General features: G+C 48.5%; 1 protein-coding gene across 1 annotated transcript; it reads right to left on the bottom strand.

Annotated features, from left to right (window-relative positions):
* Nucleotides 1-1242: 1242 nt before the first annotated feature.
* On the bottom strand, nucleotides 1243-7211 carry PEBP1 (phosphatidylethanolamine binding protein 1). Its single transcript, XM_067550124.1, has 4 exons — nucleotides 6962-7211; nucleotides 5513-5622; nucleotides 4818-4918; nucleotides 1243-3161 (listed from the first exon to the last, which is right to left on the bottom strand). Exons 1-4 carry the CDS (start codon nucleotides 7094-7096, stop codon nucleotides 2947-2949), a joined length of 561 nt encoding a protein of 186 aa, XP_067406225.1. The 5' UTR covers nucleotides 7097-7211; the 3' UTR covers nucleotides 1243-2946.
* Between the last annotated feature and the right edge of the window lie 8040 nt (nucleotides 7212-15251).

Here is a 15251-nt window from a genome sequence, read left to right on the forward strand (position 1 = left end):
TTCAAGCCCCATTTACATGAAGCTCATGGGGGAAGGAAGGGGTACTACCAAATATAAGCCAAGGTTGTACATAAGGCTTCTTTGTCTGGAAACTTACTATTTAATTTTGGATTCAAATGTGTCTGCTTCCCAACGTGGACCACAGGTGTGTTTCTACAGCTCACAGCTTAGAAAATGTCCCTGGTTGTAAGCTCTTCACAGCCTTTGCCAAGTCATCATAGCACTTGGAAAATGAATGTGCTTTCTTGCAAACAGGCAATGGCAGTGCCTCTAGGCTACCATAGCAACAAACTGGGCCTGCAGTATAATTGTGGTGGAGGTGAACTGAAGTCTCTGCAAGTGGTTGGGGATTTTTATTGTTTTGGAGGAAGACATCAGGTGGACATTAGAGCATCTTGCTGGAGTAAGACAGTGGCTGGGCCACAGCTGGATGGATCCTGACAACAGGCTGGTCCTAAGTTTTGGGCAGGAATATGGAGGCCTCGATGGAATACACTATCAGTAGAGAGCCACCGTGGCAGTTTGGAGACATGGAGAACTGTAGTTCTTGGCACAAGGTGGTTACCTCTCCCACCCAACCCGCTAATGCCCTGCCTAGAGTTCTGTTCCATAGGCTGTGGAGATGTGGCCTCAGTCCAGTTCCCAGTGGGGAGCAGGTGCTGGGTTTTAAATACAGCTGTACTGTGGCCCATGACCTAGCCTCTCACACTCAGATGGTGTCAAGAGTTTTAAGTGCTGCTGCTGACACAGCCTAGTTACAGGACAGTGAGAAAATCACTTTCCCTAGCTGTACAGTGGAGATCATAGCTTTAAGAAAGTTAGGGCAGCCTTAGAGTGCTAGGCATCTTCCACAGTGCCCAACCTCCAGGGTGTGCTGCAGCCACTATTTCCCCCTCTGCAGGCAAAGACTGTGCCTTCCTTGCTCACACCGTGGACATATGGACTGTGCTCAAGGCTAGTGGTTCAAGCTGTATGGTGTTAATGACTTAAGCTTTAATTTCATTGATGCAGCAGGTAGGTGAAGTGGACAGACTAGGGGAAGATTTTACACTGGGACTACGAACCAGCTCTTAATGGCTAATATAACATGAAAAGATGATGTGCATAGGCCACTCCCAATGTTACTGTCACTGACTGCAATGCTGCTGTTACTGTTTTTAAAGTTATCAACTGCAAGCTTAACATTAGACTATGGCTGGCTGTTCAGTTTAATGAGTCACCTGCTCCCTCTTTGTAAAGATCAGAACACTGCTTGCTCATAGCAACTTAGTCAATGCTGGGACAAAGGACCCCTCAAGGGCTCCCTTATACACTTTTTACTCATCTCCTGAATGGAGCTGTGGAGTTTAGAAAAGACCAATTTTCTGGCAGTGCTAAGGTCTTGCAGCTTGTAAAGCTAGTTTTGTAACCACTTCATAGAGCTGTACATGGCTAAACTGAATGGTAGCAATTTTAAACAGGTGGAAGCACTGACAAGCTGTAAGGAAGAGTCAGTACTTCACAACTGCAGCGAGGAAGTGCCACTGGAGTTTAGAGGAGGCAGCTTGGCTTTAAGCAGGTTTACTGTTACTGCAAATAGACAGCTCACCTTGAGTGCCAGGTGCTCCTTGGGCCCCATCCATCACCCCCTGACCTTGTACATGTTGAGAATACTTTTCTGGAAGTGCTGGGTGGGAGCCTCCCTTCTCCTGGAGCATGGATTCTAGCTCCCACCCTAGAGTTTAACAAAGGTGATCTCAAGACTCCTAGAGAAAGTCAGAAGGCCATTTGTTAGCCACCACTACGGAGGCTTTTTCCAGCAAGGGAATAAAAGCATAGTCAAGTCCACCTTTGATTCTGTCCTTTTAATTAAACTAAAAGCAAATAATGCACAGCAACTTGCACAAACAGCAGTGTTTCAAGCTTGAAAACCATAAGGAAGGTCACAAGACAGCCTGTCAATATAAGCCCCAAACTTAATTTTCTGGTTCAAAAGCGTTAGTGTCAAGTTGTGCCCCCCATGCCAGTATATAGTTAAATTAATGAACACAGCAATGGCCCAATTGATACTGGTGTGGAACAGAGCAGCTCTGCAGTCTGACCTACTGCCAGCTCCAGGGAACATCTGAAACTCTGTTGGGTAAGTAGCTGCCCTGGGTTAGTTACTACAGTATTCTCCCTCTTGCATGGCAATCTGCTAGGGATAGTGTTAAGTGACTAGGGAATCCTGTCCTTCCCCTGCTACTTAGTAGCATGTCTGCATCTAAGCAGGCTCTGTGTTTAAGAACTTGTTTGCTACCATAAGTCAAATCTTTCTGCTTCCAGACTAATTTTGAAATTTGACATAGGATTGCAAGTGCAGCTAGGAACACCATGCAAGAACAGATTAGTTCTCACCCAGGAACCTCAGCTCTCAACATGAGGGAAGAGAAGCAGAAGTCATTTTCCCCACCACAAGGGTGTTAAAGACCCAGGCTTTTCCAGATGGTCGAGGAGGCATAAGCAGCTCTCAGCATTTCACCTTAGACTGCTATGTTGGCACACTAGTGCTCCTTAAGCAGCAATGGTTTCTGTAGAAGTGGGCATAATAAATGGTTCTTTTTCTGTCTGGGTAGGGACCAGTTGCTACTAGCAACTGAAGTCTGCACTGATGATTGGGCAGGGCCCTCCACCCATGTAAGAGCTACGCTAATAATGAAGCAGGTTCAGATAATCGCTGTGCATGTGGTAAGGGGCTCTGGTTCCACCTAGTAATTGTTTGCAGAGCTAGCATACAGTTGGTTAAGAGGAAAAATGTCCCCAGGAGCAGTAGGGACAGTGGTAGAAATTGCTCTACTCCAACATTGTTACTTTTGTTCAACCTTTGTCTCCAAGATCAACATCTCATTCAAAGCTAGTTTTGTTCTAGGTGCTGGGATTTGACAGTGCAGGAACAGGGGTGAAGGGCTAGGTCATCTCCCCTGCCTACTACCCAGACAGCTGCTCATAGAGTTTTGGCACATAGCTATCCCACTCTGCCTGATAGCATGTGCCAGCAACCGGGGGTCCCAGCTTGTACTTTTTGCGGAAAGATGCCACTTGGAACTTCCCACGTTTGTCACCAGATCGGTTAGAGAGGATGGGTTCGTTGCAGTTCAGCGGCTGTGGCTGCTCGTAGATCAGCCACACGTACCGGTGAAGTCCTGCAGATTGAGTGGGAGAGAGACATACGCTATGTTAAATAGGGAGAAAAAGAAAATCCATATTTGTTTTCAAGGTAAGCACTATGGTACATAAGCTTGTAATCACACACCCCCCCATATAAGGATCTCATCCATATGCATCTACTCAATCTTGTTATAGTGTATAAACAAACCATTCTGGTATCCTACACCATCGAGGCTGTCAATTCAAGTACACAAGGAATGTGCAGACATGGCACCAGATGAAGACAGATCAACATGCCAGGCACTGTACAAAGACAGACAGGAGCTCTAGGGCAGACATCTTACTGTACCGATGGAACTTTTGTTGATTCCATGGTTTGGATTTTAAGCCATCTCGTTGCACACAGGTTAAGAACTACTTGAAGTCTTCTGATGGAAGGACTTGTTAGATAAAATAGACTCAATGGCACTATCATATTAACCACTTTTAGTAGTGGTGTCCACTTTAAAAGACTGGGGCTGAAAGCAGATAGAAGCATGTATTTTGCATAGATGCTAGGTCTGGCACAGAATAATTTCTAGTTTTCTGGCATAATCCAACCACGCCTTATAAGAAAGCACATTCTTCATCCAGAAGAGCACCAAGACAATTCCCCACAGAGTGCCTTGAATGCAAGGGGCTTGTCAAATGTGGCAGTTTGACACTGAGAATGCGGGGTCAACGTCATCTGTCAGTTTATTTTAAAGGATAAAGTAATGTGTATGGACAGGTCCAACTCACCCCTTGTGAAGATAAATATCTGCCAGGATCCTTTACAATGAACACTCACTAGATTTCCAGTATTTTCCCCCAGGTTTGAGGAGGGCACAGAAAGAATGTGGCTAATCCAGATCTGTGGCATGAGTAGTGTTTGAAAGCTGAAATGTTGGCATCTACTGAACACACCCCCTGCAAATATTTCTCCATATGCAGGTGAGCAGTTTAATACAGATTGCACCAAGTCCCAAAAAGAGAAGTGTTCCAGTCTCCTAGGCTTAACACCTGTTCTAAATGACCGAAGAGCTTAATAGGCTCCCAGACAAACACCACTGACTTCAACCTGTCTACTACATTTATCCAGGAGGAGAGGGCTCCAGCAGCTGGTATAATCTCCCAGGTAAAAAGCCACTGTAATAGCTTCTTTACTTAGAGGAAACAAAGTTTAATACATGAAAAAAGAATGCACCAGCTACATTTTAATAGCTTTCAGGGTCAGATTTGAACTCAATTCGCAACTTGGAGCACCCAGCTATCAACTCAGTGAAATTCTCCCCACCCCCTGATGCAGGCAATATGCCAGTCATTTATTTTCCCCATGGTGGAAATATGCTAGAGGCAGATGGTCAGTGCTGGGGTCTTGCTTCCCACCTCACTGCTTAAACAGCGGTTATCTCCTGCACCAGTAGTACAGAACAATACATGTGGCCCTCATTTCTGTCAGGTAGCTTTTCCCACCAAAATAGTGACTTCCTTTTGTCGATTCATTACAGCTCCCTGCACACTCCTGCTTGGGTTCCTCAACATAGTGAGTGGATTGTAATGTTAACAGCATGGATCTGTTAGTCAAGTCCACGTACTGTAGTAGTCATTAGAGCAAGGAGTCTGGCCTTTGGCTGTGCAGGACCTTCATGAGATGTGGGGTTACCACTTACCTGTCCCTTTAGGTGGCCCAGAACCAATATAATCAGAAAGGATGAACCCACTGCTTATGTCATTCCCTTTCATGTTGACAACCAGGAAGTGATGCCATTCCCTAAAAGGAAGAACAGAATATGCTCAAGTTAAAACCAATAATAGACTCTAGAGATTAATTCACTTGGCAGTTCCAGTAAATTCACAACCATGAAGATGGCAATGAGAAGCAGAGTATTTTCCCACTCCCTCTCTGTCCTGGTGGAACATCACAGGCTCTTGCTAGCTCTGCTAAGTTTATGCCATATACGCACACAAAGATGTAGTTTCACATCAATATCATTGACCTGAGCCATTCAGATGAAGCCATGACCAGCAGGGAAGAGACAGGTGCTTCTGTCTCATCACAGAGTGCAGCAGCACTGCTTTAGGCATTCAGTGCCAAGGCACATATTTCCCAGTCTTGGATGTCTGGGTAAGGAAGGATGATTACCAGCTAACATTCAGGAGCAGGAGAGCTGGGTTCTGTTGCAAGCTTTACTACAGGCTCCGTGCAAGGCCTCTGGCAAGTCACATCGCCCCTCTATACCTCATTTCTGCTGCCCCAATCATCAGCTGAAAGAGGCAGCATGAAAGCTCTACTAATAGATCAGTGGTTAAGCTATTGTCATTGATGGCAGACAGAGGAGAGCTTCCAAAACTCTCCTGCTGTTACCTGAACTTTGGATCCTTTCTGCTAGGAGCATCTGGGTCAGTAAGAACCAAGGTGTAGAGTTTCTGTGGATCACAGCCATCCCACTCAATGCTGGTTGGGCGGTTCTGAACCTATAATGATTAAGTTGTATGCCATTCATTAAACAAGAAGGGAAGAATAGTCCTCTTCCCATACAGCATCCACTCCCCCCCCCGAATGTGCTGCAAGCCGTATGTTTTATTGTGCATGTATCTGACACACCAGGATAATGTTATCAACCAGACCAGTTTTCATTACACCAGAAGGGAGACTGCTAGTAGATGAGACCTAAAAAGTAAGATTTTGAAACAGAATTTTAATGATCTTAATGTTTTTTCCTCCATTTAAAACACATTTGAATAGAAACAACCCACACAAACTCTGCAATATTTGGCACCTGAAAACGGCACCTCCTTGGTAGTGACAAAACCTGAATGCAAAACACAGAAATGCTTTAAGAATGAGGCAAATCCGTTACCATTTGTCATCCAGGCATCGTGAAGTGTAACTAGCAGGTGCATGCCACAAAGGAAGGTTAGACTCTTTGAATCAGTTATGGTATGCATCTGCTGCTTACCTTGTATTTGGCAGCAGAAACACTCACTGGCTTGGTGGAATTTTCCACTCTCCTGAGACATGCCTACCCACTGTGCACAGCTGTTGGTGTATATATAATGGTCCCAATTTTGCTCTTGTGCTGGTGCAAGTCATTGAAGTCAACGGAATTAGCCATTGGAAGCAAGAGCAGAGGCAAGTCCAGTATCAGTTAAAACCAGAGACTCCTAAACGGGTCACAGGGCCACCCAGCTCATTCCTGTTAGGCTCTCACCTACCAGCAACCTCAGTGAGCAGACATGAGAGCCCAGATGCATTGCTCTGTATGTATCCACAGCAAAACCCACCCGCCGCTTTGCTGCCCAATTTAACAGGTTCCAGTCTATCTGCAATTCCCCCATGCTGGGTAGTGGCAGCATGAGCAGCCAGCTTCGTGGGGTCTCTACCAGCCCCTCCCGGCTAAGCGCCCTGCTCCCCCACGCCCCCCCGACCAGCCCCCTCTTCTCGGAGCCCCCTCCTTTTCTCGTCCCCGCCTCCAGGCTGCCACAGCGCCCTGCCCCGGCCGGGGCGGGAGGTTCCCACAGCTGCTCCGCGGTCCGTGCCGATAAGAGGGCGGCGGCCCCAGGCAGGAGGCCAGGCCAGGCCCTGGCAGAGGTGAAGCAGCTACTGGCAGAGCCCGGTCCCGGAGGGCGCCGGGGCTGTGCTCGCCCCAAGGCCGAGAGAGGGCGGATGGGCAGCCTCCGGCACTGCGTCCCGCATCAGCGGCTCCTTCCCTCCCGCCCGGCCCAGCCGCCTCGGGCCTCACAGCCCGTCCCCGCCACAGCACCTGCGGCCCCCCTGCCTGCGAAGAACGGAGCCGGGGGGGCGGGGGCCTACCTGTGTGGGGGTGAGCACCTTGCCCAGCTCGTCGATCTCCACCGCCCCGTACTTCACCCGCAGGGGCTGCGCCGGCTGCTGCTCCACCTCGGCCAGGCTCAGCGGCCCGGCCCACGCCCCCAGATCCAGCGCCATCCTCGGCCGCGAGGGAGGAAGGGACCGTTACTGCGCGCGACCACAGGCGCGCCAGAGGTCGGACTCGCACCGCGTAACCGCCCGTCCGCGCGCCCGGTAAAGAACCTCCCTCCTCCCCCGGCCGCGCGCCTAAGTGACGGCGGGGCCTGCCAATCCCAGGCGTGATCCTGCTCCCATTGGCCTCTGCGGGCAGAGGGGGCGGGAGCCCGTCTCCTAGTCTCTCCGGCGGCCGCCGCGCGGACAGGCTCGGGGGGTGCCCAGAAGGGGGCGCGCGCGCGCGCGGCCGGCCGGCTAGTGGCTCCCCTCAGGCTACAGGCAGCCCCTCGGGGCGGGCCTCGGCCCTGCCGGTGGAGCGGGGCAGCCCGTCCCCCTTCTAATGGAGCGAGGCTGGGGGGTGCGGCAGCCTGGCGGGGCCTTGCCCCCTGCCTCACGGAGGCGCTAGATCAGTAAATCGCCAGTCTCACTCCTATTACTTCGCCCCCACCCCAGAGGACCCCCCTGCGCTGCGTGCTGCACAAATGCACCCCAATTGCAATGCAGACATGTAGGCCTGAGACCCCTCTGCACCTTCCTGTGTTATGGGACCATTGGGAACCTCCCCCTCTCACCCCAGCCCCCTGCATAGGTTAGAGCAGCCCTGAGGATTGCTCTAACTTGCACCTGCTGCCACTAGCCCAAAAGGACCATTGTAGCAGCTAGCAATAGCCACGATGTAGGAATGCCCTGGTTACAGCCCTTCCCCGTGGCTACCTGGAGTAGGAGGAGATACAGAGCTGGTTGGACTGATTCAGCCTGTCAGGGATTTCTTCCTATGCTGGAGGAGCATCCCAAGGAAGATCCAGCTGGTTTACACCTTTTCTGTGGGTCAGCTCTGAAATGGGCCCTTAGAATTGCCACACTCCAGGGGAGCAGTGAGTAGAATTTTGCAAGGCTGCACTGGAGTGTTTGTAAATAGCAAACCAGGTATTTTACAGTCGCTGAGTTCTGTGCAGCCACAGGCTGGAGAAAGTGTTCTGAAATTTCTCTTTGCAACCACAAGGACTATAAACTTTCTTCCTTTAAATGAAAACTTCAGTTCTTCGGCCCAATGTGAATACCCCTGAGGAAAGGATTGTCTTGCTAAGCCGCTGCAAGTGGGCCCAACTCGACCCTTGAGATGAAGTGTGTGTCGTGCAGTGGTGAGTGGAGCTCAGCTTTGTTTTTGTTTTTTTAACCTAAAGTACTTAAAACAAAAACTCTATTAGGGTCTGACATGGCCTGGGAAGCAAGGCCATCATCATTTCTCATAAAGTACGTGTGCCCCAGGTGCTTCCAGCTGACAGCTACAGCCATGATTGGAATCTGCAGTTGCACAGAGGCTGCCTGAGGTGATGGATTTCCTCACTGGCTTAACCTGGCTAATCATCTGATTAATCCTAATGACTTAATTCCATGTTACTAACTACTGTAAAGGGTGTTCAGGTAGTTAGACCTTTTGTGCTGCTTCCCCAAATGCTATTCATTTACAGTAAGTGTTCTATTTAAACCCCACTGTATAGAGGAAAAACTACTTGTGTCACTAGAATTATGTGCCTACCAAAATACAGTATGTTAGGGCATTGGTCCACTGCCCTTTCCATACTGGGACTCCCTCCACACCCTCTCCAGTCTAGCTGGCATCCCCCTCCGTTAGCTCTATGGGAAGGGCAGGGAAGCTGCAATCCCTGCCCCCTGTTTGCAACCCCCAGGTTGAGAATATATCCATTAAGTGTACTGGGTGTATGGGGCAGGTAGTCAGGACTCCTGGGTTCTCTTCCTCAGTCTACTGCTGATTCAACATATGTGTGCCTCAATTTCCCTATCTGTAAAATCAGGATAATAATTCCTACCTTATATGGGGTGGTGTGAGGCTTACATTTAAAGTGCTTTAAAGATCCTCAGAAGAAGGACCTTATTGGAAGTTAAAAGTATTATTATTAGCTGTGTGCTAACTAAGCGTTACCATAGCATATGGGGGCCAGTTAGCATAGTTCTTCAAAGGATCCCAACATATGTCAAAGCAGAGGCTATGCCTGGGAACCTGTTAGCTACAAAGAAATTCCCATGTCATTCACTTGCAGTGGAGAGTAATATTTCTAGCTGCAGTTGCAATGGGAAGGCTGGTAGGGAAGCAGCAAGGTCACCTCCTTGCATGCCTGCATTAGGGGAGATAGGTAAATGTGACATTTTTTCAGGGGGGCCCAGGCCTATGAGTCACCTTGTTACCCTCCTCTTCCACAGCATGAGAGAGAGACTTGCTTGTGCTTAAGTGGGTGCGAGCTCTCTGACTCCAGCAATCTGTTAGCCATCTAACCAATCTCCTCAGGGCTCTGCCAGCCCTCAGTTTGCCTTGCAGGTAACAATAGGTGCAACCAGTCCCTGAGCCCCTCTGAATGCATCCCTCTGTAGCGTCCAGCCCTTAACCACTGGACACGACCAGTTCAGCCGTCCCCAGAGGAACAGTGCACACACCAGTTTGTTTGATTCAACCGAGGATCAGCTCCAGTGTAACATCACAGCACAGAGTTACAGTTACAGAGAAAACAATCCTAAGATTCTTATCAAAGGCTAACATGTAAGAGCTAGTGAATAAGAGTAATGGAAATGGTTACATATAAAACAAAATCGTAACATGCAAACCTAGGTCTACAGTTATCAGTGGGGACTCTCTTATCTAACAGAGTAGATTTTCCCCAAAGGTGCAGTCTTTTGCAGAACTAGCTGGTTTCAGACAAAGCAAGATGCAAGCGTTCATGAAGCACTTGCCCTCCGCCAGGGGCTTTCCACAGTGAACGGATCACAGAATGTCTCCTGGCATTCTATTTATGCTCTTCAGAGTTCATTTTTGCCTCCCAGAGATAGGGCAGTCCCATGAGGCTTAGTCTCTGGTGTCTTCTAACTCTCCTGTTGACTTCCTATGTATATTGGGCTCCGATTCTGTTGGCTTACAATGCTTAATCTCCACGTGAACTGAAGCAGACAGGACTAAACATGTTTTCAGCACGTACACACAGCCCCTTAAATATAATCCGAACCTACGTCTTGCAATGATTATGAGTTTATATTAGAGACCTCATATGACCCTTTTTGGAGCAATACTATGAAAGCAATGTGGTAGGTGTAGTGAGTTTGTCAGGCCTGACAGGAATTGCTGCTAGAGAACAGGAAACCCTTTGCCAGTGAGGGGTTATTAGGGTCACAGTAGCATGGCTCTTTGTTTCTGTCAGAGGAATTATTAATGGGAAAGTTAGGCCAGGTCTACGCTTACCTGAGAATTCGGCAGCAGTTGATGAGAGTTATGCTAGCTACGCAGAGCAGCTTGTGTAACTCCCATCGACTTCTTGACTTCCGCTTTGCACAGCATCTTCACTGTACTGCACCGATGGGAAATACGTTCCCGTCGACACAGCGCTACGCCACTTGAGGGGGTGATTTTAGTGTGGCGACTTCCTGCTCGATTGAGTGGGTCTTTACTGACCACTCAACCGATCCAGAAAGATTGATCTGACGGCGGCGAATTTGCCATCTCAGTGTGTACACAGCCTGAGTGTTTTGGTCGAGGTCTGCTGTATTTCCGTGTGACTCCTTGATGCACATTTGAGTTGGCAGCTGCCTGCATAACGTGCATCTTGGCATGCCACAGGTGGGGGGGGGAAAGAGAGGCAGTATGAGAACCTGCACAATGTGTGGTCTGATCTGCAAATGCCTATAGAGCTAAGGGTGTTTTATGCCCTTCCCAGTGTTTTTCGGGTAGGGAGCGCATTGTACAATGATTCGTAGACATTAAGGCCAGGCGCCACCATTCCAATCACTTCCTGCATAACACACAGTGATCCCTGCATCAAGCCCACTAACCTGGGTTTAGCTAGTAGCTGGACAGTTCCAGCTGGCAGAAATGCCACTTTGCTGTTTGCAGCAGGAACGAGTTTCTGAGGAGTTATGTCTGCATGGACTTGATCCAAAACCCATTGACATCAGCGGGCTTTGGATCACGCCCCACATATCCAGAGTACACTGCTGTTGGTAGCACTCGTGACATGAGAAATCAAAAGCTGTGCACTCCAGGTGGACATGGGCTATTCTATTTAGAGCTAGATCATGCCCTTGAAATCTCTGCAGGGAAGGGCTGCCCCAGGTATGGCTTTCACCCTCCTGCATGTAAAGGGGGAGGTCACACACCGCTGCAGCACTGTTTCATCCTTTGAAGGACCCCATGGAAAGCTGTATTACATGTAACAGCCTTCCTCTGCACTAAGGAACCCTGACATAAGGGGGGAGCTGTGATCACTGGAGGCCCTACCAGGCACTGGATAGGGTTAGCAGGGCCCCAGAACTGGTATGGAGTTTGGGATCAGAACCCTAGTCTGTTTCATAGGTTGAGGGGGAAAAAACTTCCCTTCCCTACAAGGCAGTGATCAGAGGGGATCCCTGCAAAGGAGTCCTCAGAGTAGCCTGCTGTCTTTTGCTCTTTACACAATAAACATAAAACAAAAGAACGACACAGGCATGGCAGGGTTCCAATAACACGGCATGCAAGATCTTGCTACCTGTGCACACTGCTGCTTTGGGTGGTTTCTGGCAGCTTCCCCAACGCAGAAGATGGTGGGCGCCACTAAAGGGTTTGCAGATCATTTAAAAGAATACCCTACTTCTGCATACTACAGGGCTGTCTCCTACGGGGGCTTAGCACGGTGCTTAGCTTGACTTCAGTGGACTACTCAAGTGCCTAAAACTAATCACACACGTAGGTCTTTGCAAGATGATGGGCCACAGCTTTTCTCCTCCTCCTGGGAGGGCAATCTTTCTTTTGTCTCCTTACATGCACTACATTAAAATAAATATGGCAGGATACGGTGCAGTGCCTGAGAGGCAAACCAAGTAATGCTTTAGGCCCAGGAAGTTACTTTGAAGTGGATAAAAACGAGAGAGGTATCTCACAGGCCTGGTTGTTTCCTCTCATCCCGTCTACAAGCTCCTGATGGAGAGCACCATTTGTCAAAGACATATTAACAGAGTGAAGATAAGGAACTGGATTGTCTAGACTAGAACCTATTCCAGGGGGGAGTGGATGGCTCACAAGCTTGGTAGTGTGATAACAGTGAGTAATCAAGCATGTCACCTGTAGGTGGCTGGTTCAGATCTAGGCTGGATTGGGGTAGGACTGGCACTGGTAGTGTGTCAGGGTTGCGGGGGGACCTGTGTGAAAGAAGGGAGGTGAATCTCAGTCCACTGAGATAGTGGTAAGTGTTGTGTTTGGTGTTGAAGGTGACAGGTTCAGCCCTCCTTGGGCACCACGCTCACTGTATATAATCCTGTTTCCTGTGTGTTCAGGGGCAACGTATGGCTGCAGCATGGAACAAATGAGATGGTACAGGGTCTGGTGGGGGATTTGTGCCATGGCTCCCAGGCATCAGGAGTGCAGACTTGCCAGGTCATAAGGACACTGGATTGTTTCTTCTCCTCCCCCAAGGGGCCCAGGACTGCCCCTTGTGCTAGGGCTATTTGGGGGGTTTACTGTCTCTCTCTGTGGCACAGCAGTGAATTGCCCCCAATATCTAGGGTGGCTTTCTACCAGTGTGTGCAGAGCCCATGCCCAAGTCAGTGTCCTGTGCCCAGTGCCATCCCCTTATTAGCTTTGGCCACAGGAGACTCCTGTGTTTCTATTTACTCTTCAGAGCAGGGTTCCCTGGCATGCAGCAGCTGGAATTCCTTTGACAATAGAATGGCCCCTTGGCCCTGGTGTCCCCCATGCATGGAAGGGGACTAGCAATGTACGGCAAGTTAGGACTAGGCTAGCGTGATGCATGCAGAGGGACTGGAAGGGAGGAGTGTGGAGAAGTATGGCAAAGCAGAGCAACTACAGGACACAAGAAAGGCTTTGTTACAACAGGCCAAGCCACTTTAACTGACACCTTCTTCCAACACCTCATGTAAATTACATGGGAGTCTACGCATGTAAATGACACCAATGTAGACTCCTCTGCACTCACAGGTTGGGATGTGGGTGTGAGTATACCCAAGGGATCTCTGGCACCACCGTACGTGCCTTCTCTAATCTTGACCCAGGGAGTGTAACCAAGAGCAGAATCTGATTCTGCGAGCCAAGTTCTTAGCCTTGTTGGCACCGTCTTTGTTAACTGAGTGACCTAATAAGAAACTCTATGCCTCACTGACTGAAATGAAATGCAGGCCTGTGCTGCACAGAAATAGACAGGGGAGTGTGGTAGGTTGTTAGGAATTCTTTAAGAGTGCTCCAGATATTTGGCCCTTTTGGTAGGGAAGTGCTGTATCCTGAAGTGTTAACAGTTAATGGCCCTTCTTCTTCATGGCTGTCTGGGATGAGCTAGGCAGCCAAGGACAGGGGTTGCAATGATGGAGGATTCTGATATAAAGACTCATGCTGTTCCCTTTTCTGTGAAACTGACAAATTAAGAATCTCTCTCATTGTAAATGTCACCCCCAGCCCCTCAGTCTCTGTATCAGAGTTTAGCCCTTTCAACCTAGCCAGCTCAGCAATGGGGAGTGGAGATGTAGCCCCATGTATCCTCCACCATGGGGGATGCTGCTGGCAGGGGGCAGGATTCCAGTAGGATAAGAGTAAAATTAAAGTTAGCTTAAATCTGGTTAAGAAAATAACATTTCATCTTATAGTTTGTGGCCAGTAGGGAAAAGGCCCCAATCAGCAAGTAAATGAAGACCGTGAAAATAGTAAATAGTGTTACTTGTAGTGTGGGAAGGATGTATGGTTCCAAAAGTAACTAATACAGTAAAAGAGCTGCAGTAACAAGACAAAGAAAAACTGTCTTAAAAGAAACAAGCCCAAACCTTCCCATGGTTCTGCTGGTTTTGGGGTGGGAGGAGGAGAGGGAGAGACAGAGAAAGAGAGAGGAGAAGATAAGAAAGCTAAGGCCTTCGGAAGAAAAGAGGCTGGAAATCTTATCTGGATTAAGACTGGAAATAAGGGTGAATTCTCAAGTTGGTTTTTAGCTGAAGTCACTACTTGGCAATGACATCACTTGTTTGTTAAAGGGTATAAAAAGTAAACTCTGAAAGGGGTTCATTGCTAATACTTGCCTGACCATGTAGGAGCCAACCCATAAGGGTCTAAGCACCCTGGGTTTAGCCCATTGGTAAGTATCTTGATCAAATGTGTATAGATGTTTTGTTACTGTTTGGCTATAAGAAATTGCTTACTAGTGGGGGTTTTTAGGCATGTTTAGAGCAATTGTATAAATACCATTTGGCCTTTGGATTTAAAAAAGGAATGTATGGTTAAATTAGGGTTTGGTGGTTTCCCATATCAATATTAATCATTTCAAATCTTATTCCTCATTCCAACAATTCCCCGGGCTGGGGCTGGGAGCAGGATGGCTGTTCGGACCCCAGATGACTTGGAAGGATAGGTGAGTGCCTAACCTACCTACACACCCATCCAAGGACATGTTGGCAGTAGCTGGGCTTACCTCCTAATGCAGTCCTTTGCGCTGAGGGCCTGATCCAGCTCTCATGGAAGTCAATGGGCGTTGGATCGGACCCTGAGGATGGATCCTGCTCTGCTGTTTGTTGGGAGTGGGGGAGAGAAGAAAGACTTAGGAAGCTCCCTATGGACTGAGGAAGCTCCAGTGTAACAGAGGGCAGGACTGAGGCCTCAGGCTTGGTTTCCTCCCTAGTTTCATAGGCTAAGCCTGGACTCTCCTGCTGCTGACTCCTTATATGGAGGTTGTGGTTCTAAGCATAGAAATAGGAATTAGGGAGCCCCAAGTTGTAATCCTGGCTGTGACTCATAAAAAACAGTTCAAGATTGGGGGTGAAGATCATTTTATCCAGTGGCGTTGGAACAATTTTTATAGTGAGGGTGCTGAAAGTCATTGAACAAACTGTAAACCCTGTATGTGATGGAAACCACTTCAAGCCAGAGGATGTTGCTGCACCCCCAGCACTTCTATTTCCAGCACCCCTGATCTTATTCAGCTGATGCTACAGAGGCCATGTGAGTATGCAAGATGACATGCATAGAAATTTATCCAAGATACCAGATCAAGTACCTTCAACTCTTGCAAAAAGTTGCAGGAGACCTTTAGAGCCACAAATGATCCTGGCCTTGATCTTGTGCCTCATCCAAAAGACAGCTCCATAA

Source organism: Emydura macquarii, unplaced genomic scaffold (assembly GCF_026122565.2).
Source record: "Emydura macquarii macquarii isolate MOO-44397 ecotype Brisbane River unplaced genomic scaffold, CSIRO-AGI_Emac_v2 contig_1254, whole genome shotgun sequence".
Classification (NCBI taxonomy): Eukaryota; Metazoa; Chordata; order Testudines; family Chelidae; genus Emydura; species Emydura macquarii.

What these genes read in the sequence shown, in the direction of transcription:
- PEBP1 (XM_067550124.1), bottom strand. Translation starts at nt 7,096, where the DNA reads ATGGCGCTGGATCTGGGGGCGTGGGCCGGGCCGCTGAGCCTGGCCGAG. An exon ending in AGGTGCTCACCCCCACACAG is followed by an intron (nt 5,623 to 6,961) that starts GTAGGCCCCCGC and finishes TAATCATTATAG; the next exon opens with GTTCAGAACCGCCCAACCAG. An exon ending in TGGGCCACCTAAAGGGACAG is followed by an intron (nt 3,162 to 4,817) that starts GTAAGTGGTAAC and finishes CTCAATCTGCAG; the next exon opens with GACTTCACCGGTACGTGTGG.